This window comes from Anolis sagrei, chromosome 5 (assembly GCF_037176765.1).
Source record: "Anolis sagrei isolate rAnoSag1 chromosome 5, rAnoSag1.mat, whole genome shotgun sequence".
Taxonomy (NCBI): domain Eukaryota; kingdom Metazoa; phylum Chordata; class Lepidosauria; order Squamata; family Dactyloidae; genus Anolis; species Anolis sagrei.
This window is the reverse complement of record NC_090025.1, coordinates 137,862,407-137,886,694: the sequence shown is the minus strand read 5'-3', so window position 1 is coordinate 137,886,694 and position 24,288 is coordinate 137,862,407. Positions and strand designations below refer to the sequence as shown.

At 39.3% G+C, this 24,288-nt stretch overlaps 1 protein-coding gene across 2 annotated transcripts in view; it reads right to left on the bottom strand.

The window, feature by feature from the left end:
- ANO6 (anoctamin 6) overlaps positions 1-24,288 on the bottom strand; it is an 89,097-nt gene that overhangs the window by 4,235 nt on the left and 60,574 nt on the right. For both annotated transcript variants that reach the window (XM_060777560.2, XM_060777561.2), the window contains exons 12-19: positions 23,471-23,548; positions 17,081-17,306; positions 16,107-16,276; positions 13,780-13,877; positions 12,016-12,146; positions 10,740-10,945; positions 3,063-3,265; positions 2,579-2,684 (exon numbers count right to left, since the gene is read on the bottom strand). In XM_060777560.2, the coding sequence (XP_060633543.2) occupies positions 2,579-2,684; positions 3,063-3,265; positions 10,740-10,945; positions 12,016-12,146; positions 13,780-13,877; positions 16,107-16,276; positions 17,081-17,306; positions 23,471-23,548 (1,218 nt within the window). The remainder of the gene's footprint in view (positions 1-2,578; positions 2,685-3,062; positions 3,266-10,739; positions 10,946-12,015; positions 12,147-13,779; positions 13,878-16,106; positions 16,277-17,080; positions 17,307-23,470; positions 23,549-24,288) is intronic.

The following is a 24,288-nucleotide window of genomic DNA, read 5'->3' as shown; positions in this document are numbered from 1 at the left end:
GGGAAGAAGTCAGTATAAAAGTAGTCAGCTACCCAAGCTATTCAAACACAATAAGAGAGAAAAGCATTAACCAATTATTAGCTCATGTCCCAGTTTAGAATTCTGTATGCACACATGGCTTCTGTTGTTGTGTACCTTCAAGTTGCTTCTGATTTATCAATCATGGGATTTTCCTTTTTTTTTCAGTTTGGTATGAGTTTGCCATTCCTTTCCTCTGAGATATGCACAACCAGCATCCCTCCAGCTTTGTAGAAATCATATGCTGGGAAATCAATGGTCAATATGCTGTCCACCTAATCTTCTAAAGTTGGTAGAGAGGACTATACAAAGCATAGCTGTCAACATAAGGTTTCATTTGACTTAAGCTTGAGAAAACACTTTCCAAGTAGCATAAATATCCTGCAGGCACCAGGTACTACCTGTCAGGCACTTTAGATGTAAAAAGGTAAAGGTTTCCCCTGACATTAACTCTAATTATGTCCAGCTCTGGGGGGTGGTGCTCATCTCCATTTCTAAGCCAAAGAGTTGATGTTGTCCATAAACACCCCCAAGGTCATGTGGCCTGCATGACTTGTGGTGCACTGTTACCTTCCCGCAGAGGAGGTACCTATTGATCTACTCACATTTGCATGTTTTTGAACTGCTAGGTTGGCAGAAGCCAGACCTAACAGTGGGAGCTTATCCCACTCCCTGGATTCAAACTGTGAACATTTCCGTCAGCAAGTTCAGCAGCTCAGACGGTTTAACCTGCTGCAACACCAAGGGGCACAGTTTAGATATATTTCAGAGAAAAACAATGGCAAACCAAGTCTGTGTATTCCTTGCCAAAGAAAACTCTATGAAATTCATTGTGTCACCATAAGTGAGTGGAAAGTACACATATGCATGCACATAGTGTTCTAGTAGGGTAAAAGTTTCAATTTGCAAAGATCTCTGAGAGTGGTTCTGTTTCAGCTACTCCTTATGTAAAAGGGCTCTTGACTTTACTCGTGCTGATGTGCTTGCTATACTTATCTTAGTCAGTACAGTGCAAAACTGCCTGCCTAGGCTTGATTATCTAGACTGTACATACCCATTTGGCTCTGCTCATTTGGTTTTCAACTATGAGCCCTAGCTGATTGCAGAATGGGATACTCACATGCTGGTTTCTTCCACTGAACTGAAGAGTGAACTGTTTCTGCAAGGTAATTTCTGAAAAAAATATTGTCTTGAGTGGCAATTCCTTTCTATCTCAGTTAGTGCTTATATGTGAAAGCATTCTCCTTTGTGAGCCATTTGTACCATGTAGACTACACAACTACATAATGAACAGCATTATCTTAGTAACATATTCACCAAGGCTTCTGGGGAATTCACTACCTCCCTAACACTAGGACAACACTACACATAAACCTCACTTGCCTCCTAAGGGCTTTACTTCCAATGCTGCCTGGCAGCTATTGAAAGCATTGAAAAGGCATCTATAGGCTATATGCCGGATGTGGAATGACAAAGCCATACTACAGGATGAGGTTGAAGTTCTGGATCCAGTTATAGGAACACAATGAGATATTTCTCGGATGCTTCCCATTTTCCATTGGGCATTCAAAGGCCATGGAGCTGAGTTCCTGCAGGAGGAAGTTCTGTCCTGTAGGAGGGAGATATCTTGGACTTGCACTGGATGGATTTTACAATATTTCTCTAGATGTAGGATCTTGTGAATTATGAACCAAAAGGACCAGTACTGGAATAATCTGTGTGTGCAGATTTTGTGAGGCCCAAGTATCCTGATGAGCAATTTCCTGTCAACACTTCATGTTTTCAGTTACAACTATATACAATTTTTAAAAGCAAGAATGGGTTAATATTGAACCATGAAGTGCTGTGATCTTTGCAGAGGGCACTTACACTGAAGACCTCTGACACTAGAGGATAGGTTTAGCTGGCTGAAAAATTCAAGTTTTGAGTTTAAAAAACAAGTATAGCTATATTATAGAGAAAATAATTTACCAATTCCTATCTTAGTAACATGTAAGCAGTGAAATTTCAGCATCTATCTGTTCAAAATTTGTTCATCTACAACTCAAGAGGAAATACAGAAGGTGTATGGTAACTGGTTAAACACACTATAATGGAGAAAATCTTCTTGAAGAAGTTTTCATAGTCTTCAGAAATGCATCTGTCCATCATCAGGTAAACTCAGTATGACCCTGCAGGATTTTTTTTATCCATTTAGATCAAAACAAAACTGTTGTGATCCAATCCTCACATCTCCATCTAGAATTGATTATTCTTTGTAGTGAATTAAGCAGACCGAGGGCCCTTCCACACAGGCCTATATCCCAGAACATCAAAGTAGAAAATCCCACAATATTTGCTTTTACTGGGTTATCTAAGGCCACACTCAGATAATATGGGATTTTCTGTCTTGATATTCTGGGATATAGGGCTATGTGGAAGGGCCCTGAGTGATATCTCTAAGGTATTTTTTGCCCAGTACACAAGTGGAATATAATAGGAGCTTGGGAAGCTCTGGATGGAAGAATGAAAAAGAAGTACTGATAGAAATGTGTTAAAATTCAGGATGCAAGATACTGACCTCCATGACAATGATGAATGATAATTTGGCTGCAATAACATGCCAGTAGTAGATATTGTGGTAATATTGATATTCGTGCCCAGGAGGGTAGCGGAAATCCCGGTACCTAAGATAGTCAAGATATTCAAGCAATCAGTTCAAGAAGCTCTGCAATAATACTGCAAGGCCAGGAGGGGGAGCAAAAACTGTCACCTCCCAATTTCCACACAATGCACAATGTAAATATAATCTAATTAGAAGAAGTGGACAACTCTTCTAAAATGACATTGAAAGACATCATTTTAATTGCATGTGATTATATAAAATAAATGTATTGTACTACCTAAAGAACAAGCTTTTAGGTTATTTAAATTTTTCTTTTGACAATTGTTTCTTATTTCTTTAAGTAGTTACAAAGACATGGCAGATCCTTGCTTCCCATATAAATAGTTTGATAAGTATGTAGCCAAAGAAAAACACATAGCTTTAACTATTTTAAACTAACCTGCATGTTGTTTGATTGGCAAATCTGGGGTGAAAAGCTGGCTTGCTTTCATTTCTGAAGTCTGATACAGCAAAGACAGAGAGTGTGTTGTTTATGTAGCCCTTCATAGTGTGGCTGCTATGATTTCCATATGGAGCGACTGAAAAGGACCAGTAATACACCAGGCGAGGAATCATATCAGAAGTAAAAGCAATGATCATTGCCTACATTTGAAAAGAGAGGAAAATTAGAAAAGTTGAACATAACCTTGACAGAATCAGACCTTCCCATCCCACACATCTTTCTTGAAAAGTGAGAGAAGCATATTCTTGTACTAGCTGAAATGTAGTTGATATTGCCAGGTATTCAACATCAACCTGGTGTTGATATTGATGTTGTCAGGTTCTCAACATCCGTGGGAGCTTCTGTTTTCTTATTAACTTTATTACCCCAGGAATTTTAGCAGCAGAACCTCAACGCCCTTCCACACAGCCATATAAGCCAGAATATCAAGGCAGAAAATCCCACAATATCGGTTGTGAACTGGGTTTAGCTGAGTCCATACTTTCATATATTCTAGTTCAAAGCAGATAATGTGGGATTTTATTCAACTGTGTGGAAGCCATCTCTAATTTTTCTGCCTCCCCCCCCCCCCATGAATTTTAGGAGTTGTACTCTCATTCTTTATGTACTTTGAAAGATTATTTTACCAATGACTATAGCAAACCTCCTTTTCTTGCCTTTTGGAAAATTCAACATATGGGATTTTAAATTGAAACTGTTGTAATTTGGGTAACTATCAAAAAGCCACTGTTAAATTTTGAGATGTTTGCCACAATGTTTTGATAAATTGTAAAGACTTAATTCTTTCTGCTTCTAAGATGGCCTCCTGCTTGGAACTGGGCAGTGTAACTTGGATGGCAACCAAAATATTTTTTATCAAATGTTGAAGCATTTATCACAATTTCCTGATAATCTACAGCCTCCATTTTCTGCCACTGTAACAGATGACAATCAGATGACAATGTAAATGTTAATCTAGATAAATAAAAATGTAGTGTTAGTTTATGTGATTAACATAACTGAAAAACCACTGGACAAATTGACACAAATTGACACACCCTTAACAAACTAATGAGTAACCCCCACCCCCAAAAGTGCAAAGGACTTAAAAACCAAAAAAGTTAAACAATGATACAGTGCATATTTCCAGTTTCCTATTCTTGGACTGCAACTCCCATCAATCCTCCAGATAGATAGATTAGATAGAGATAGGTAGATAGATCAACTGCTGGGAGTTGCAGTCCAAGAATAAGTAGAGAAGGAAGAAAGGAGAGAAAGAAAAGAGAAAGATAAAGGGAGAGGGAGGAAGGAAAGAAGGAAAGAAAAGGGGGAAGGAAAAAAGGAGAGAAAGAAAGGAGAAAAAGGGGGAGGGAAGGTTGGTCACAGCAATGCATGGCGGGTACAGAATGCATATTTACTATAACATTCCGATGAGTTATAGTCTATCAAACTGTAGTTCCTTAATTATTCTCCATAAACTGAAATGTTGTGGCGTCTTCTATGGAGAAGAAGCCAAGAGCAATTACTTCCCATCTTTTTATATTTGTCCATCTACTCAAGAATGTTAGCTGAACAGTTTATCTATTTATTTATAAACTATCCTAACTTTCCTCCAAGGTCCTCAAGGTGGGTTGAAAGCAGCCTTTTATCCAGGTATTGCTGAAATCCAGGTTGATTTGGCTTCAAAGATGAAGCTACTTCAGCAGTTAATAGTCTATTCTCTTTCATCTTAATGTCAGATCATCACAGTTTCACTGGGAGAAAAAGTAAGGATGGGGGTTCAAAAGAAAATGTTTACTATGTAAACATTCGGTGTAGTTACTAGGGCTGTCAAATCTTTATTATTATTATTTTTAAATGCTGTTTTCCAAGGAAAAATCCTCACAAAGCAGGCTATGACATATTTTAGAATACAATGAGTGATCGAGTAATTAGAACTATAATAAATGCACATTTGAAATAAAAAATAAAGAAATAAGAGAGCATTGTCAGCAGATGTCTTAGTTAAAATCACTGAATAAAGAATAGTGAAATAGTCTTTAAAAGGCTCCTAAATGCCCTCCAAAATGAATCTATAGTTACTTCCTAGGTAAGAGCATTTATAAGGTGTGTACAAGTACCTCGGGGCACTTGTGACTGTAGAAAAAATATATATAATGGGGATTATGTTTGACATATTATGAGGTTTTGGAGCATTTCTGGTATTCCCCTAGCATCAAAATATTGTGTTGCATGTGATCACACATAGACTTAGCCACCACAGAACTGTTTTGGGTTCAATGCACTTTACATTATCTCTTTTCTTTTCTCTTTTTCCTTTCACATAAACCTTCACTTCTCTTTCCTTTTGCCCCTCTTTCAAATGATCTCCAGATGTGCCACGATCAACTGTGTGCAGAAAAAAAGAATTCTTCTGTGCAGTCTTTGAAAGGCAACATCTACCCCTTGATTTGTAGACTGGTTTTAGAGAATTATATTAGGAAAAAATCTGATTTCTATTTCCCAAGGTATAATGAGCTCTCCACATATTCCACAAGAAATGCAAGCTGGTCTTAAAATTAACACCATATGCTTCTGTACAATGATGTCAACTGTGTTGAGAAAATGTTACAGCCCAAGGTAGTTTTACACACCATCCGCTGCTAGCTCTGCAGGTATAACAAGAGTGAATATCTGCATTGGAAAGAAATGGGGAACAGTATAAAAGAGGCACTGTGCCAGTCATTTACAGGAGAAATTTATTTATTTATTTACAATGTTTATATGCCGCCCTTCTGACCCCAAAGGGGACTAAGAGCAGCTTACAAGTAATATGTAAGTACAATATATTATATTACTAGCTGTATCCTCCACATGTTGCTGTGGCCAACCTTCCCTCTTTCTCATCTTCTTTCTCTCCTTCCTTCCCTTTTTTTCTTTCCTTCTGTCCTTCCTTCCTTCTCTACCTCTTTTCTTCTCTCCCCCCCCTTTTTCTTTCCCATTTTTCTTTCTCTCCTTCCGTCCGTCCTTCCTTCCCTCTTTGCTTCCATCCTTTCTTCTCTCTTTCCTTCTTTGCTTCTCTCCTTCTTTCCTTTTCTCCTTTCTTCCATCCCTCTTTCCTTCCATCCCTGGTGGCAGATGAGGCTCTCCCCCCTCACTGGACCCACTATTATGCCATCTGTTCTGAAGGATGGTCGGCAGTGCCTTTCCCACTTGCTGTGTCCTTGCGCAAGAGGGTGCAGGGCCATGGAATTCATTTGCATGCATGTACTGTGTTCTTTTCTACCTTTTGGATTTAAAAGTTCTATTTGCTTTTTTGGTGATCTTTTGAGTGACGGTCACTCCTTGGGTTACTAGGTGTCTTGTGGCCAAATTTGGTGTCATTTCTTCTAGTGGTTTTTGAGTTATGTGCATCCCACAAACTAACATTACATTTTAAAATATATAATTACCATAGCACAATATTAGTATTATTTATTACTATATTGTATTATACCATTATACTGTAATAATATTAGTAATATTACATGTAATATAAAATATATAGTTAAAATATTGTGTTGCTGGTATGTGACAACAAGGAGCCTTGGTCTACCTAGTATTTATTTATTTATTATTTATTTGCTGCATTTGTTAACCGCCGCTCTCAGCCCTAGGGCGACTCGCGGCGGTGTACAACATATAAAAACACATTTCACAGTAAACTACAACTACAAAAAACAACATATCCCTAATACATTATCATCTAATTACACTAAATTAATCCACTTCGTCTTATCATAAAATCATAACCAATCTCGTAGTCTACATTCCGTTCCAGTTGTCATTTCCAGTTACTGTAGCATTTAGTTGAATGCCTTCTCGAATAGCCATGTTTTTAGGCTCTTCCGGAAGGACATAAGGGAGGGCGCCTGTCTGATGTCAACAGGGAGGGTGTTCCACAGCCGGGGGGCCACCACTGAGAAGGCCCTCTCCCTCGTCCCCGCCAGGCGTGCCTGTGAGGCAGGCGGGATCGAGAGAAGGGCCTCCCCAGACGATCTCAAGGTCCTCGTGGGCTCATAGGCCGAGATGCGGTCCGAAAGATATTTTGGGCCGGAACCGTTTAGGGCTTTGTAGGATAACACCAGCACCTTAAATTGGGCCCGGTAGCAAATCGGCAGCCAGTGGAGCTGGAACAACAAGGGCGTTGTATGCTCCCTGCGTCCTGCTCCTGTTAGTAACATGGCTGCCACGCGCTGGACTAGCTGAAGCTTCCGGGCCGTCTTCAAGGGCAGCCCCACGTAGAGAGCGTTGCAGTTGTCGAGGCGGGATGTGACCAGAGCATGTACCACCGTGGCCAAGTCAGACTTCCCAAGGTACGGGCGCAGCTGGCGCATGAGCCTAAGCTGTGCAAATGCTCCCCTGGTCACCGCTGAAACCTGGGGATCCAGGCTCAACGATGAATCCAGGATCACACCCAAGCTGCGAACCTGCGCCTTCAAGGGGAGTGCGACCCCATCCAGCACAGGCTGTAACCCTATACCCTGCTCGGCCTTGCGACTGACCAGGAGTACCTCTGTCTTGTCTGGATTTAGTTTCAGTTTGTTCGCCCTCATCCAGACCATTACAGCGGCCAGGCACCGGTTCAGGACCTCGACAGCCTCCTTAGTAGCAGGTGGGAAGGAGTGACAGAGTTGGACATCATCTGCGTACAGATGACACCGCACCCCGAAACTCCGGATGATCTCACCCAGCGGCTTCATGTAGATGTTAAACAGCATGGGGGACAATATAGAGCCCTGAGGAACCCCACAGGTCAAAGGCTGTGGTGTTGAACAGGAGTCCCCCAATAACACCTTCTGGGTACGACCCTCCAGAAATGACTGGAGCCACTGCAAGGCAGTGCCCCCAAGACCCATTTCCGCAAGGCGCCCCAGAAGAATACCGTGGTCGACGGTATCGAAGGCCGCTGAGAGGTCCAGGAGCACCAACAGGGACACACTATAGTATTTCTACTCACTAGGGCTGTCACGTGATTAAAAAATCTTTGTGAATTAAATATAAAAGAAGTATCCGTTCAGAAAAAAGAGAGAGGAAGATATATTTTATGTCTTTTTCGTTTAGGTAATGGATTTGTCTTGTAAGACTATCTTGGAACAGACTTTGCTGTGACAGGGGAGCTGGCTCTTTTGAGATGGTCTCACTCACCAGGAGTTTTAGATACAAAAAACAGTCCTAGTCTTAAATGAATTTAACCCACCCCTTTCTCTGTTACAAGGAGTCTATTAGGTACTCCTGTGCATGAACATCGGCTTGTGCCAGAGCTAGAAGATGACTCCTCAGTGAGAAGGTGGGGAAAGTCTATAGTTAAATCCACTGAGGAATGAAACATGTAGAGTGAGGGAGGAATGAAAAAGTCAACATGCAGTGCCATTCAATGCTAATCTAGGTGGCCAATGGCAACATTCATACTTGCCTCGAACAAACAAGAGTTCTTTGTCCCACCTGGTCATTTCACAGATATATAAACCTCACGTGCCTAATTTTAAACAGACCTCACAACCTCTGAGGATGCCTTTCATAGATGTGAGAGAATGCTTCTGGAATATAGCCATACAGCCTAGAAAACTCACAGCAACTCAACATCAACTGTTTTCTTGAGTGAATTTACTCTTTGTCAAGATAAACAAAAGGATGAAAAAGTATTCCCATAAAAAGAAGAGTATAGCCATCATGCAAAGCTGCATGGTCTTGCTTTGGTAAGCTATGTCTCCAAGCCTCCTTCTCCCCTGTTCCAGCTTTTTCTAATGCACAGTGATGGAGGAAGAAGAGGAAAATAATATTTTTCTTTTGCCTTCTCTCTATCTTTTAATGGCTGAGGGGTTCTAGCCTGGCACTATGTCTTTCTCTCCTTGGAAGGCAGAGCATAGTGAAGTTCAAAAGCTTAGCTGGCCTGGGTCAAATGGGTCAAGCCTTCCTTACCTCTAGGTAAGATGAACCATTGTTCTGGTGACTGACAAGCACACTTTATTTGGTAATATTGCATTAAGTTTGACTGTCTTGATGACTGTGAGTGGGCCCATTCCTATGGCTTTCCTTCACTAATCTGATGGTTGATGAGAGGCTGAAGAAAGAAGCCTGATGGGCCCTAATAGCCTGGAATTTACTCTGAGTAGCTGGCCCCTGCCAAATCTTGACAGCTAGTAGTAGTCTATAGTTTCGAATGTGATAGTGGGGTGGATGGAGGAAGAAAGGTTTTCTTTCAGTACAATTTTTTTCATTATGTAAAATTAGCAGTTGCACTACTTGATTAGCTGCTGTTGAGATGTTTAGATGCTGCATAGCTTAGGTCAGAAGGAAAAAGTAGAAATCCTTCCTTCCCTTCTTTCTTTAGTGTCACAAATCTGGGAAGTAAGACAAGTTAAAAGAGCGAGGGCGAGACTTGTTTAATGCCCTAATACAATGTCACCCAACAGTTTAGTGAGGACTTGAACCTAGATACTCTACAAACAGTACAATGTGTTTCCTATGCCTTCAAATCTCAAAAAACAAAGCAAAACAACTCTTCAGTGCTGACTCTGTGTATACAACTCTGTGTATACAACTTGTGTATACAACTCTGTGTATACAACTTGACTCTGTGTATACAACTTTTTTCTAAGAGATACCAATGTTAGTCGATTGGTGGATAAAAAGAAGAGTTAAGGTAAGAAGCCATTTTAACTTATTTGTATTTTAGCATGAAGTTTCATGGAGTTACAAAACTCATGCTTAAATAAATTAGTCTGAAAGGTGCTGTTAATAATAGCCATTTTATATTAGTGAAAGGTGTCAGAAATATGAAACATTAACTAGGTATTTTTAATTACAAAAATGTGAGTCAACCACTGAAAGGGTTAAAGGGATGCAATGACTCAGCAAAAGCTGCAGTTCAATATAAGTAGCTGTGCCTGTAGCTTAGTACACCTCAGTGTTAGTTTCCCTCAGTATGAGAGAAGCCTCAGTATGAGAAGGCCTTAGTGTTAGTTTGCCTCAGTATAAGAATGCCTCAGTGTTAGTAAGCCTCAGTGTTAGTAAGCCTCAGTGTGAGGTAGGCCTCAGAGTTAGTAGGCCTCAGTGTATGAGAGGCCTGGTGTGAGAATCTTTGGTGAGAGAACCCCAGGTTGAAGATCTCGTGTGTGAAGTTCCAGTGTGAAGGCTGCTGTGTGTAAAAAGCTACTATATGAGGCTCTGGTGTAAATTCGGTGTGAGAGGAAGCTCAGTGAGAGTGAAGCTGTTGATCTCCATGAGAAAGAAGCCCAGTGTGGAAGCAAAAAAGGAAGTATAAAGAACTTAATTTGTGTTATGAAAACCTTGTTCTTGTAAATAGTGTAAACCATATTATTTTGCTATACAGAAAAGCCTCCTAAGGAAGATACAACATTGGTCTGTGTTTTTGTTCTTTTTATCACTTTTGGCTACTGGTGCGGGATCACGCTGCTGCAAATAAGTTACTATGCTATACATGTATGAGGAGTGTCTTTTGTTAATAAGCGCACTCATTCAATAAAAGGCAGAATTTTATGAGAGAATTACACAAAACAAAGACATTAGAATTGGTTGAAGATTCCATGACACAATGAAATAAACATCTGTCCAGTAATGTTAAGGGAAGTTGGTTGTCACTGTTGCACTTACATTTGTCACCACAGCAAGAAGGGCAATTCCTTGCATGATTGGCTGCCATGCTCCTATGCCCTGAGCCTTCTGAGGAACCATGCGTCGAAACTGTGTTGTAATCTTCCAAGCATCCACACGAATTTCCAGCAGATTGTTAATGAGAGCCAGAAGGGGTGCCAGTGGGAATGATGCCACAAATAAGGTGACAAATCCAAACTGTATGACTGACAACGATAAATGTGAAATACATTGCTGAAGCAGAAGTGCTGTGTATATTTTCAAAGGTCAAACCTGATCATGCTACTCTAGGCCAACTCAAACCAATGAAGGTTTGACAAATAAAAGGTAGCCTATTACAAAAATATTCATTACATTATTTAATTGAGAAAATGGTGACAGTACTGTCTAATGCACATTAAATACTCTTGTGCATTTGCTCAGTGTTTTTTGCAAATATACTCAAAACTTACTATATTTAATGGCGCTTATGACCATAACCATAAAAAGTGGTACAAATAATTTCAAAACTACAGTATGTAAGGTATTACATACTGCATTTCTGAAATTACTTGTACATTTTTTTAAAGTAGAACTACCAATTAGGCTTGTTTGATAAAAAAAGTGATTCAAAACCCGTTTCGGATGTGGGGGGTTTGGATCTAAAGTCAATTCCGATTTTCACAGAAAAAAAAGGTTCAAAACTTTTCAAAACTTCAGAGACTTCTGAATCCTTCATTAATGGTTTCAAAATGTTATTTCCTGTTTCATTGGGTGGTCTTTACATTGAAAGTAGTTGTTTTATTTCAGAAGTGTGGGGGGGGGGGGGGGAGGGGGCAGGAAGTAAAGGGAAGAAATCCATCCACTCTGGTTTAAACTGCTTCTCTCACCCAAGACTGATGCGGGAGGGAAAAGAACCTAAGGGAATCCATCCACACTGGGTTAAACTGCTTCTCTCACTCAAGAAGGGCGAAGGGACTTCCCATTTCCTTAAAAACTTTGAAATATTTATGAATTTATTCCAAATTACAAAGATTCCGAACCTAATCAATCAATCAACTATCAATCAATCAACTATCAATCAACAGACTTACTGTCTGTAAGCTCCCTCAGTCTTATTCTGCACATGGCCATTTAGTGGCCAAAGGAGAGCAAGGAGTGATGATGGAATACCCAGCCATGTCTGTTTCAAATGTCTGTGCCTTTTCTAACTAGTCAAAAACATTTAATGGAACTGTAAATGAATTTTCAGATCTGGCAATTATCACATGAAACCAGGAAATAAATTGAGACTTACCCATTTCAAGATACTCATAAAACAATCCAAGTTTGCCAATGGATTGCAGGTGGTAGTCCTCTTCCCAACGTGGGAGAATCTTTTCTGACCGATTAGCAGAGCAGCATCTTCCAATCAGATTCTTAAGCCACCTATGAATTTGGATGAACAGTAAGATTTATTTTATCTTCTGGGCACTATGAAATTGCTGTTGAATCTTCTTTTCTTGTTAAACATCAAGATTTGGGCTGTTCATACAAATAATTTTTTAAAAGTTTCTGGAGGTTACAATTGGGACAAAACTATACATTACACACATTATACACAAAAATTTCTATTTTCTCTCTAGTGTTCGCTATTTTGCAAGCTCTGTGATTTCTGAGCATGTCAGCTTCACCAGGAGAGAATGAGGCAATAGTGTTAAGAGGATATTGTCAAAGATGACAATGAAATGAACTAAGAAAGTTGTTTTGTAACCAAGTTAGATAATTTATTTATTTAGTTCCCTGCTATCTACTATTCCCAGTCATGACTCCATTTCATCCTATAATGATCCAGTACTTTTCCCTCTGAAGTACAATAACTAGCTTGGGGCTTGGAGGCTGAGTGCAAAACTAATTAAAAAGATGTCCATTTTCCCCATATCCAAGAGGTTCTCCTCAATGTGGTGGTCTGACACCCTTTGGTTGCTGGTCTACAGCCAGATTCCAAGAAATCAAAACAGAGTTGTAGTCAATTATGGTACTGACTCCTGTCCACATGTTTAAAAGCACTGTCTGGATGAAATTTCACAGTCCTGGAAGCAACTTACATTAACATAAAAGACTAATAGGGACAAACTGGAATGCCTTCCAATAATGTTTTAAACCAAATCAGCTTCAAGAAACCATACATTGTGATTAGGAGAATGGAACTAGTTAAGGGGGGGTGGTGTCCCCCCAATTATTCTAATTAAAGCTCCCACAAAGTAGTTATAAGTCATGAGGCCTGTCAAGATGAGGGGAAGAAAAATATGTGGGGGAACTACTAGGTACCCGTTCAAAGTGGTCCATTTGATGGGAAAGCAATGGTATGAATGGTATTTACAACCATGGGCTCACAACTGAAGTACAAAAAGTGGTTTTCCAATCTCAGTTGCACAGAAGTAATAGTAATCTTGTTTTTAAGGTGAACAAAAGGCTAGTGTAAAAAGGTCCCAAATGCACTGATTACTTCAAATGTTTGAGAAGTTGCATAAAGCCATAAATAGAACTTCTACACATTTTAGATTGAAACATAAAGTTGCAATATCCAACATTTGTAATATCCTAAATTAGTACACTCCCTACTTGGATTAAATTTTAAAGGTTGTCAAGATATTTAGGTGCAAGAGACAGTACTGAGACAGTACTACTAATCTAAACCTAATTTTCCCATGCTTCACCCAGGCCCTTTCCACACAGCTGTATAAAATCCACATTGTACTTGATTATATGGCAGCGTGGACTCAGATAATTCAGTTCAAAGCAGATATTGTGGATAATCTGCCTTGATATTCTGGGTTATATGGCTGTGTGGAAGGGTCCTCAGTCTCTTTCTCTCTCTAATACTTTCTTTAGGATACACTTAAAGAAGAAGTTTGAAGAAGAACAAGTCTATTGTTGTCTGCAAAAAAACTCAATTTTAAACCATTGTTTTGATTTTTATTTAGGTGCTTATACTTTTATTGTAAGTTAAGGTTCAACTTTGCAGACAATCTCTTAAAAAGGTTTGTTTCAACAGCCTTTCATCAACATATTTACTTACGGAAGAAGCACTTCTTGAATGTTATTCCATATAGCTTTGCCTCCCATTATAATTGTCAGCTGTGTTGTAAGTTCAAGAAGACATCCACCCGGATCACACTAAGTTTGAAAGCAGCAGAAAAAAAAAAGAACTTGAAATATTTATGAATTGTTAACTGGAAGGAATGAAACACATATACATACTGACATGCTTATTTTTAATTGACGAACATCTAGTTAAGAGGTCTTTATTCAGAAACTATTTTACACAAATAATAACTCAATGATAGAATTCTCTACATCAAAATGATGTACCAGTGCCTGGCAGTCGTGATGGATTGGATGAGAGCTAACAAGTTGAAGCTTAATTCAGAGAAGACAGAGGTCCTCCTGGTCAGTCGTGAGGCCAATTGAGGTACTGGGTGCCAATCTATGCTTGATGGGATTACACTCCCCCTGAGGACACATGTCCACAGTTTGGGGGTCCTCCTGTACTCAGTAATGCCGCTTGATGCCCAAGTATCAGGAGGGCCTTTGCACAGTTAAAGCTTGTGTGTCAGCTGCGACCGTACCTTGAGAAGTTGAACTTGGCCATGGTGGCCCATGCCTTGGTTACATCCATATTGGATTATTGCAATACACTCTACGTGGGGCTGCTTTTGAAAATGGCCCAGAAACTGCAATTGGTACAAATGTCGGCAGCCAGGCTTCTAACTGGAGCTAATTATAGGGAACATATGATGCCCCTATTAAAGCAACTCCACTGGTTGCTGATAAGTTTCCGGTCACAATTCAAGATGCAGGTTATGACCTACAAAGCTCTAAACAGTTAGGGTCTTGCCTACTGTTGGGACTGCATCTCCTACGAACCAGCACGGGCTCTAAGATTTGCTGGGGAGGCTCTCCTCTCGCTTCCACCACCGTGGTTCCATGGTTGGTGGCGATGAGGGAGAGGGCCTTCCTGGTAGTGGCCCCCAGCTTTGGAACATGCTGCCCAAGGAGATCAGGCAACCCCCCCCACACTGTTCTCCTTTTGTAGGGATTTGAAAACTTGGATGTTCAAGCAATTCTTCGAGAATGATTAGTCCCTAGACCCAGTCCCTAGGTAGCCAGATAGCACTGTCCTGCACTTCATCCACTTCCCTGGCCCTATGATTTGCTGTTTGCACTATCCCTTGCCCAGCCCTTTTATAGTTGGCCACATTCATTATAGTTGGCTATTGGTTTGTTGGACCTCTACTGATGGAGCTACAATGAAACGGGTTTTAATGCTTTTATTTTTAGTGTGTTTTAACAGGCTGTTGGTATTTTATGATGCTTTTAGTTGTTATTTTGTTTGTTAAATTAAATTAGATTATGTTATATAGTCAAATGTGTTTATTTTGAGGTAATTGTTTGTATAGTTTTCTTTCCAGCAATTGAATGTTTGCCTTATATGTTGGAAACCACCCTGAATCCCTTTGGGGAGATAGGGCAATATACAAATAAAGAAAAAAAATGACACATTCTCTTTCTAATCCTATTTTGAAGTTGGACTCAGTCACATTTCTACTGACATCAGATACATGAAAGGTCTTGGGCAAATCCCCGAGCTTCACTTTTGCAGTTATCTGAACTCTGTTCCTGCCCTTCCTTCCCCATGACAAATATATCTGGAGACTTACTTTGAAGTGCCTGGAGAGTTTGTGTATGAGAGAAAGAATGTTTATTGACTTCTAAACACATAAAGAAAATTATAACAGCAGCAGCAGGAGCAGAAAGGTGATTACGCCTTCCTTTCTTACTATTTTTCAGTCTAGATTGGTACCCATATCTGCTTTACCTTGCAGTTGAATTCCAAATGCATTTTTGCCCTATGGAAATATAGCTGTTAGGGAAAAGGTTGAAAATACTCAGTCATTAGTTGCACCTATATTGAAGAATTAATGCAGTATGACATTACTTTAGCTACCATGGCTCAATACTATGGAATTCTGGAGTTATAGTTATACAAAGTTTTTAGCTTTCACTGTCAATGAATACTGGTACCATCAGACAGCAAGTTTCAAAATTCAATAGCATTGAGCCATGCCAGTGAAAGTGGTGTCAAAGTGTATCAAGCCTACAGTGGAATGCATAATTTCCAACATAGTCATTTTGTCATGACTATGTTGGAAACCACTTTGAGTCCTCCCAGAGGTGAGAAAAGCGGTATATAAATACAGTAAATAAATAAACAGTAAATACTGTAAGACACACAATTGTGAAAATGCCATATTCACCTGCCTATAATACCTACTCTAGACCTAATATCTCCAATTATTAAAAAAAGAAGACAGAAAACATGATGAGCATAAGATGCATCCATACCTCTTCATTTCTGTATTTTCCTAGCCAATAAACAGGGTCACCTGGGTATCCCACAAATTTACCCTTGAAGAATGCAATATAGAAACATGAAGAATAATAGTTGACGAATTGGAATAAAAACATCTTTGTTGTCAGGCTGTTTTCATACTCTGTCTGTGTTCTTGGTAGTTCTGCAGTTTACAGGGCAAGAGAGAGAGAGAGAAAAAATCAACCCAACAGCAGCTTTGGAGACAGATATATATGCATGTTTACAGACTTGAATACAATTTACATATTTATAATAAAGATTATTTGGAACTGTCTAATGTGCAGTAGACGTTATGCAAATTCTATGACCATGTATTATAAAAAAAAAGGGGGGGGTGCCATTCCACCCAAGAACAAGCCGCACTTGGCAATGCAAAAAAGCCTCCAGGAAATCCAAACATAATGAACATAACATTTTGATGTGATGCAAATGAAAGAATATTAAAATACAGCTACTTTAGAAGCATCAAAATAGGACAGCTCCTTTAATGTAAAAAACTGGCAATCTCTGCAACGGATTAACTGTTTATTTAGGAGCGAGAGCTTTCAAACAGCGACTTTCCCCCTATTTATTTACAAGAAAATAGCTACTCGATCTATAAACAGTCGCTAATGTAATTGAATGCATTAAGCTGAGCTGATCCATTTTCATAAATGGCATTATTATGGTAGTCCTGTAATATTTCATAAATATACAGCTGTAAACAACTCCTGTTGAATGTTAGCTATATAGTAAGGCTTTCCTAGGCAAGGAACTGAATATAATTTCTCTGTTAACTGAGAAAACCTGCACAGAAGTATTCAGATGTTCTCACAGACAATTGCAAGAAAGTTGCAAAAGGCATGCCATAGATAATTCTGTTTGCCAGGGTTTCTCTCAAGTGTACAAAATTTTTCTACATTCGCTCTAACATTTTTGCAGTTTATTTACAATGCATTAATCTCACCAAAGTCAGTAATCATGATTGCCACTTTCTCATAGACCATGTTCAGAATCATAATGATTATAAAGCTGATGATGGAAGCAGACACAGAAGTTGCTGCTTGTGGAGTCAAGTACTTCTGGATTGCTTCTGTTCCATTGATATGCCTCGGGAGCGTTGCAGAAAATACCAGAAAAACAGAGAGTCTGTAAACAATGATGCCAATAACTGAGGCTACAATGAGCAGGATCTGAAAACAGGGAAGAAAAGGTAATTCATATTACTAACTGCATTAGGAATAACATACCGGGACACCCCCCCCCCCTCCAGTGGCACAGTGGGTTAAACCCTGGGCTGCTGAGCTTGCTGATAGAAAGGTTGCAGGTTCGAATCTGGGGAATGGTGTGAGCTCCTGCTGATAGCCCCAGCTTCTGCCAACCTAGCAGTTTGAAAACATGCAAATGTGAGAAGATCAATAGGTACCACTTCGATATGAAGATAACTTCACTCCATGCAGTCATGCCAGCCACCTTGGATGTGTCTATAGACAACACCGGCTCTTCGGCTTAGAAATGGAGATGAACACCAACTCCCAGAGTTGGACACAACTGGATTTAATGTCAGGGGAAAACCTTTGCCTTTACCTATGTTAGTGTTTTGTGATTTTCATGATTTAACACTATGTGTAAGGTAAAGGTAAAGGTTTCCCCTTGGCATTAAGCCTAGTTGAGCCCAACTCTGGGGGGTGCTGCTCATCTCCATTTCTAAATCGAAGAGCCGGCATTGTCCATAGATGCCTTCTAGGTCATGTGGCCGGCATGACTGCATGGAGCACCATTATCTTCCCACCAAAGCGGCACCTATTGATCTATTCACATTTGCATGTTTTTGAACTGCTAGGTTGGCAGAAGCTGGGGCTAACAACAGGAGCTCACTCTGTCCCACGGATTCGAACTGCAAACTTTCCAGTCAGCAAATTCTGCAGCTCAGTGGTTTAACCTGCTGCACCACCTCAGCCCCTAAACCATATGTATATTTCCTTCCCAAAATCTAATTTTTATACATGCATAAATATTGGATTTTGAGAAGGAAATTCTACTTATCCCACCCTTATTCTTGGGTAGGAACAGAAAAAATCTTTTCAACCTCACCCAAAATACAGGAAAGTATCCTTTCAGACATATGGCTTCCAGCACTGCCATTCAAAAGATATTAAGCAGGTATTCTACCTGGGCGGCAAATGGAAACAAGACTAATAGCCCCTCCCCTGAAATTGCATGAATAAGGGAAGACATTTTATTGTGCAATAAAAGCCTAGTCTAGAGGTGATGAAAGAGAGAAAGAGAGTAGGGGAGTAGGAAAAAAAAGCAAAAAGGGGTAATGGTAGTAGGATTTTTTTTAAAAAAATAGAAAAGCATTCAGGACAATATAAAACAATAAAAGACAGATTCTAAAGCTTGTTGTGCTTCTCTTTCTAGTTACCTTGTGTTGTACAACTTTCTTCTTCTTAGCTTCCCTAGTATCTAAAACAGGGGTCCCTAAACTAAAGCCTACATGTTAGATGTGGTCCCCGAAGGTCATTTACCCATCCACTGCCCTAAACTTTAGACTTAGTGTTGCCTTAAGTGTGAAACAAATTGAAGGCACACAACAACAGCAATCCTATTTTAACTTGACTATCTCATCAGCCAAAAGTGGGCCCACACTTCCCATTGAAATATTGGTAAGTTTCTGTTGGTTACAATTGTTCTTGATTTTAAATATTGTACTCATGGAATAGCACAAGCGTTTAATCAAAAGTGTGGCTGAGGGAAAGAAGAGAGTAAATTTTCAAACAAAGACCGACAAGTCAAAATATATTTCACCTAAGGACATATTTCATGGATTTTTGGAACGACAAATAAGATATGTGCAGTGTGCATACTCATAAGAATTCACTCATGTTTTTTTTCAAACTATAGTCTGTCCCGTCCAATATTGTTGTTGTTGTTGTTGTTTTTGTTGTTATTATTATTATTATTATTATTATTATTATTATTTTATGGCAGCAAAGCAGTATTTTAATGTCAGGTGATGACTATATTCTCCAAAGGTAGGGTACGTTTTGGCCAATTTTATATGCACTATGGCCAATCCCAGAAAAATCAGTTGGAGATAAGCCACTTTGGGAAGGAAAAATGCAGAGGAAGCAGGATTGGAATAATTTCCCCACCTTCCAACACAAAAGTGGCATGAGTGACAGTGTAATACTGGAGTTGTCATGACATAGAATAATGTCTACCTTGCCTCTTGTTGCCGATGAAGGAAAAAGAACAGAATTCATAATGCCATCTATACGAAGTTATACTAGCATTAGATGGGGAGGGGGGGCAGAATCCACATTCCCTTTCTATCCTTTCAGCCCTATTCTATCATACAGAGAGTGTCTTTATCATAAGCAAATCAGTTGTCTTTGTTGTACTAAAGGGCAACACTAATGGAATTCTTTTGTACCTGAAATTCAGCATCAATGTGTAAGAGAAAATCCTTTTAGCACCTTGCCTTATATTATTTTTCACACCAGATTGCTTCCCTTGGGATTCCAAAGGTTACTGCCAGCCCACTGGTGATTGTGAATCACTGATGCAGACTAAACCATGCCACGCACTACAGACACAACTACAATGCTTTGAAATGTTCCATGATCAATGTTAAGATGGAGATGGAATGGAAATCTGTCAATTTCCTGACTTGGGGTTGCATTTAGTGTTTCCAACTCTTAGATCAATTAACATGGGGAAAACACCAGTATATCTATACTTTCCACAAATTACACTAACTTTTTCATTCTCAGCACAACATAAACATTTTTGAGAACCATAGAAGAGTTTGAGAAACTGCATTTTTTTTAGTGAAAGCTTACATTCGCCATCTTTTTACTATGCACAAGAAAATGTGCGAACTACTGACAGAGCTTTTCATTATCATTGGGAAAAGTTCACAAAATATAAAACACAATTGTATACTATTCTCCTATGTGAACAATGTGGCAAAGTGTTTGTCACTATGGTTGCAGCCTTTGCCAGTTTGAAAACTATGCAACCAAGTGTTATCCAGTAGGAAAAGAAACTCAGTGCAACAGAAGCTCATGCCATCAGGGCCATAGCAAGAAAAAAATCAGGGTGTGTGTGTGTGTGTGAATTTTTTTTTTAGCAAATCATGAAGAGTAGTTCCATTACACAAAAAATTAAATAGTATGGTTCATTCTATATTTTTATATAGATTTAATTAAATCAATTTTCTATCTGAGTTACAAAGTTTATAGTTACAAAAGAATATCACAACATCTATTGGAAACACTTGAAAACTGTGTCAATACACTTTGACAGAAATCAGGTTCCACTGATAAACTTCGGTGGACACTCAAGACTGCAAGTTATACATGTTTTCAAATGTTTAATATTGAAAACAACCTATATATAGGCACAGCAATGGGAACCCTACAATCTGGAAAAGGAGAGGGGGAGCAAGGAGGAAAAGGCCTAATTCCCCATTAGGAACCTGGCTCCTACCTCACGCTGAAACAAAGAGCACAGCAGAGAAGCAGAACAGCCTTAAATAGCCTGTAGCTCCGCCCGTGTCAACCACTCCCATCAAGTCTAATCTCCTTCATGAGAGCCTTCAAATCTAACCTCCTCCCCCCCCCCCCAATGGCTTAGGCTTTGCCTGCCAGTTATGGGTGGGCCAACTTGGTTGCTTCCACTATATCGGCTATTGCTGCAAGTAATGACCGTGTGAATAAATTGTCAAAATTTGCTTGAGATAGTACTTGCAGTTCTGGAGAGACTTGTTTAATATTTGCTTATCATGGGGATTTGGTTAACCAGTTAAAATTCCTGAGTAAACCAGGTTTTTTTTAAAACTTGAAACATTTTTTTGGGGGGGGGAGTTGAATCCCTAGCCATCCCCCCCCTCCCGGCTACGGCCCTGCCTGCAACATATAGTTTTGTTGTCCAAAAGAGCTTTTTTTTGCACAACGTTTTTGCTGACCAACATTTTTGTTGTGAAAAATTATTTTCTGGAGAGCCTGTACAGCTTCTGTGGAAAAACAGAGCAATTTCCGTCACTGCGGGAGAGAAAATTTCAGAGTGTTTTGAAGTTACAGGATGAAAAATTTTTTTATTGTTCTTGATATCCACTGGGATTCATAAAATACCATCCTTTTGTCACTAATGGTCAGCTGATTCTTTAGAAACCCTGAACATAATCATGAGTACTTCTGTCCATTCATTACATATCCTTCCTTTTAATCTCAAAAAAGATATTAATTCCTGAAGTTGTCTTAAAGTGCATTAAGGTTGTGGAAGAAAAAAAACTCCACCAAAACCTGATATCAATGGCATCTAATAGGCCAACACACTGGGGGACCTATAATTATAACATTTATGTTTTTTTGAGACTGCTTCATTAGGCTCTCTACAGTGCTGCTTTTTTTAAACGCTTGGCTTGACTTCTTTTAACATTTAGTTTTAATTAAAGAGAAACAAGAGGAAGATTAAAGGAACCTGACTTGCTCCCTTAAGAGAAACGAGAAAGCTAAAAGCAGCCAATTCATCCATAACATGACAGTGAAGCAACATATCTGAAAAAGTTAAAGGAAAAGTAATTTATCTTCAGAATAACTTTGTTTTCATGGGATGGAACAAGCATTTAATCAAAAGTGTGGCTTAGGGAAACAAGAAAGTAAATTTTCAAGCAAAGGTCTAAAAGTCAAAATATAATTTACCTAAGAACATTTTTGCATAAAACATGTACTTTACATATGTAAATACTGATTCATTTTTATTAATGTATGCATGGTGTGCTGGCTCTGCTCATGGCATCTGTTTAGTGTCAAAACAACAACAACAAAATCCTGAATAACGAAAGGTCTGCTTAATCTAGATTGGCCCCAGATTGATGTAGCTCCAGATTGATGTGGCCACATGTACTCGGTTGAACCCTCTGCAGCACTCTATTGGTGGTCAGCTGGGTTAAGACCACATTGGCCCAGCTGGGATGTCCCTTGTCTATGTGTCACTACTGCTGCCTCTCACCAACCAATGGCCTGGACATTGCTTGTCACATGTAATGTCAAAATGGGGTGCCCATGCAATTGCCAAAAAGGTGGAAGAGCAACCTTTTACTTCTTGTTAATCACATGGTGCCCCAACCTGACCTCAGAAGACATGACTGAGACAGCTAAGTACTGGCCATGAGCTTCATAGTCAAGTGACAAGTGGCAGCAACAACATGTGAACAAGGTGACAATCGAGTCTCTGCTCAGCTGGGCCCCAATGCAACACTGCAGAAGATTCAGCCCATTACTTACAGCTATCTCACCATCAATCTGGGGCTAATAGAGATCAAGCAGATGGTGTAGATGAGGCTCACTAGAGTAGGACTCCTGTTTTCTACTGAATATTTATTATTGAAATGAGATAGATGATGTGATTTTATAAAATGAATATATGAAATAATAAATAAAAGCAGCTCAAAATACGTTTTGCTGCACATGTATATTGCTTAACTTCTTAAAACATACCTTTTGACTATAACCTGTGGAACAACCCATAGAATCCAAGTAATTTAGTTGAGAAACACGGTGCACAAGAGGTGTCAAGAGTGGAGAATGGATGGGGTTCAGAAACTGGGGGATCAAGCTGGAATAAGAAGGCAGAAGTCCAGGAACATAGCCAATCAGGAAGAAAGTCCAGCTGTGCAAAGAAACCAGGTTTTCAATGCAGGATAGTAGAAAGGAACAGGAAATAGGGGAAGGAAAAGGAAACAGTTCTAGATTAAGAAAGAAAGCAGACAGTTTTTGCAGGGGAAGACTCCAGAAAACATTCCCATCTAAGAATCAGATCAAGTTCAAACGTCCTCACATGCACAATTCTCTCCCATTTTTTTTGTGCTGACCTAGCCCCTTCCACAAGAGGTCCACAGACTAAGGCTCCTTCCCACATTATCTGCTTTGAACTGGGATATATGGCAGTGTGGGCTCAGATAATCCAGTTCAATGCAGATATCGTGGGATTTCTGCCTTGATATTCTGGGTTATATGGCTGTGTGGAAGGGCCCCCATTTCTTTCCAAAGCCTTTCTAGGGCAAAAATATCCTTCTGTATAGCTAGTTTTTAAAATTCCAGATTGGAACCCTTCTCTCTGATGTTAGTTGTCTATGTTCTGGAAAATATTAATGTTGAAGTTGCTTTCAAAAAGAAAGAAAGAAAGAAAGAAAGAAAGGGCAAAGCCCTGAGCATTTCTGAGCCAGTGCAGCCATGAGAACGAATGTTATCACATGAGTATCGGGGGCATATCACTTTGTTCTTTGCTGCACCTGTCATCCCAAAGAAGCAAGATAAATTGTAAACAGTAATAGCAGTAGCATTTTTACCCAGAATAAGACTGCACTTGTACAGAAAGTCATCCTTATGCACTTTCCACAGGTTGTATATGGGACATGCTCTTCTTGCTGTGAAGAAAATTGATTGAGGAAAAATTACTTGGATGGCCAGCATCACATTTATAGAAAAGAAACTCTATATTTGTATCCAGTGTTTAGCAGAGACAGTTTCGGTTTCTGATACATTTCTAGACTAGAATATTTCAGATTTCATGCGTACAACTAATTTTATTTGGTTAATAATGCCTCAATTGAGTCGCTCAATTGTTTGTTTTTTTTACACTGAATTTTCAAACTAATATAGTGTTTCTCAGCCTTTCTAATGCCACGACCCCTTAATACAGTTCCTCATGTTGTGGTGATCCCCAACCATAAAATTATTTTCGTTGCTACTTTATAACTGGAATTTTGCTACTGTTGTGAATCATAATGTAAATATCTGATATTCACTGGACCAAATTTGGCATAAATACCTGATACGTTCAAATTTGAATACTTGCAGGTTGGGAGGAGGGGATTGATTTTATCATTTGGGAGTTGGTGTTGCTGGGATTTATAGTTATCAAAGAGCATTCTAAACTCCATCAATGATGGAATTGAACCAGACCTGGCACACAGAACTCCCATGAGCAACAGAAAATACTGGAAGAGTTTGGTGGCTATTGACTTTGAGTTTTGAAGTTGCAGTTCACCTTAGCAGTTTCAAAAGTGTTCCTTTAGTTGCCGAAAAAATATCTACTCTCCCTTAAAATATATTTGCCTTTAAAACATGCTCTCAAGAGACAAAATAAATAGTCTTCTTTAAAAGT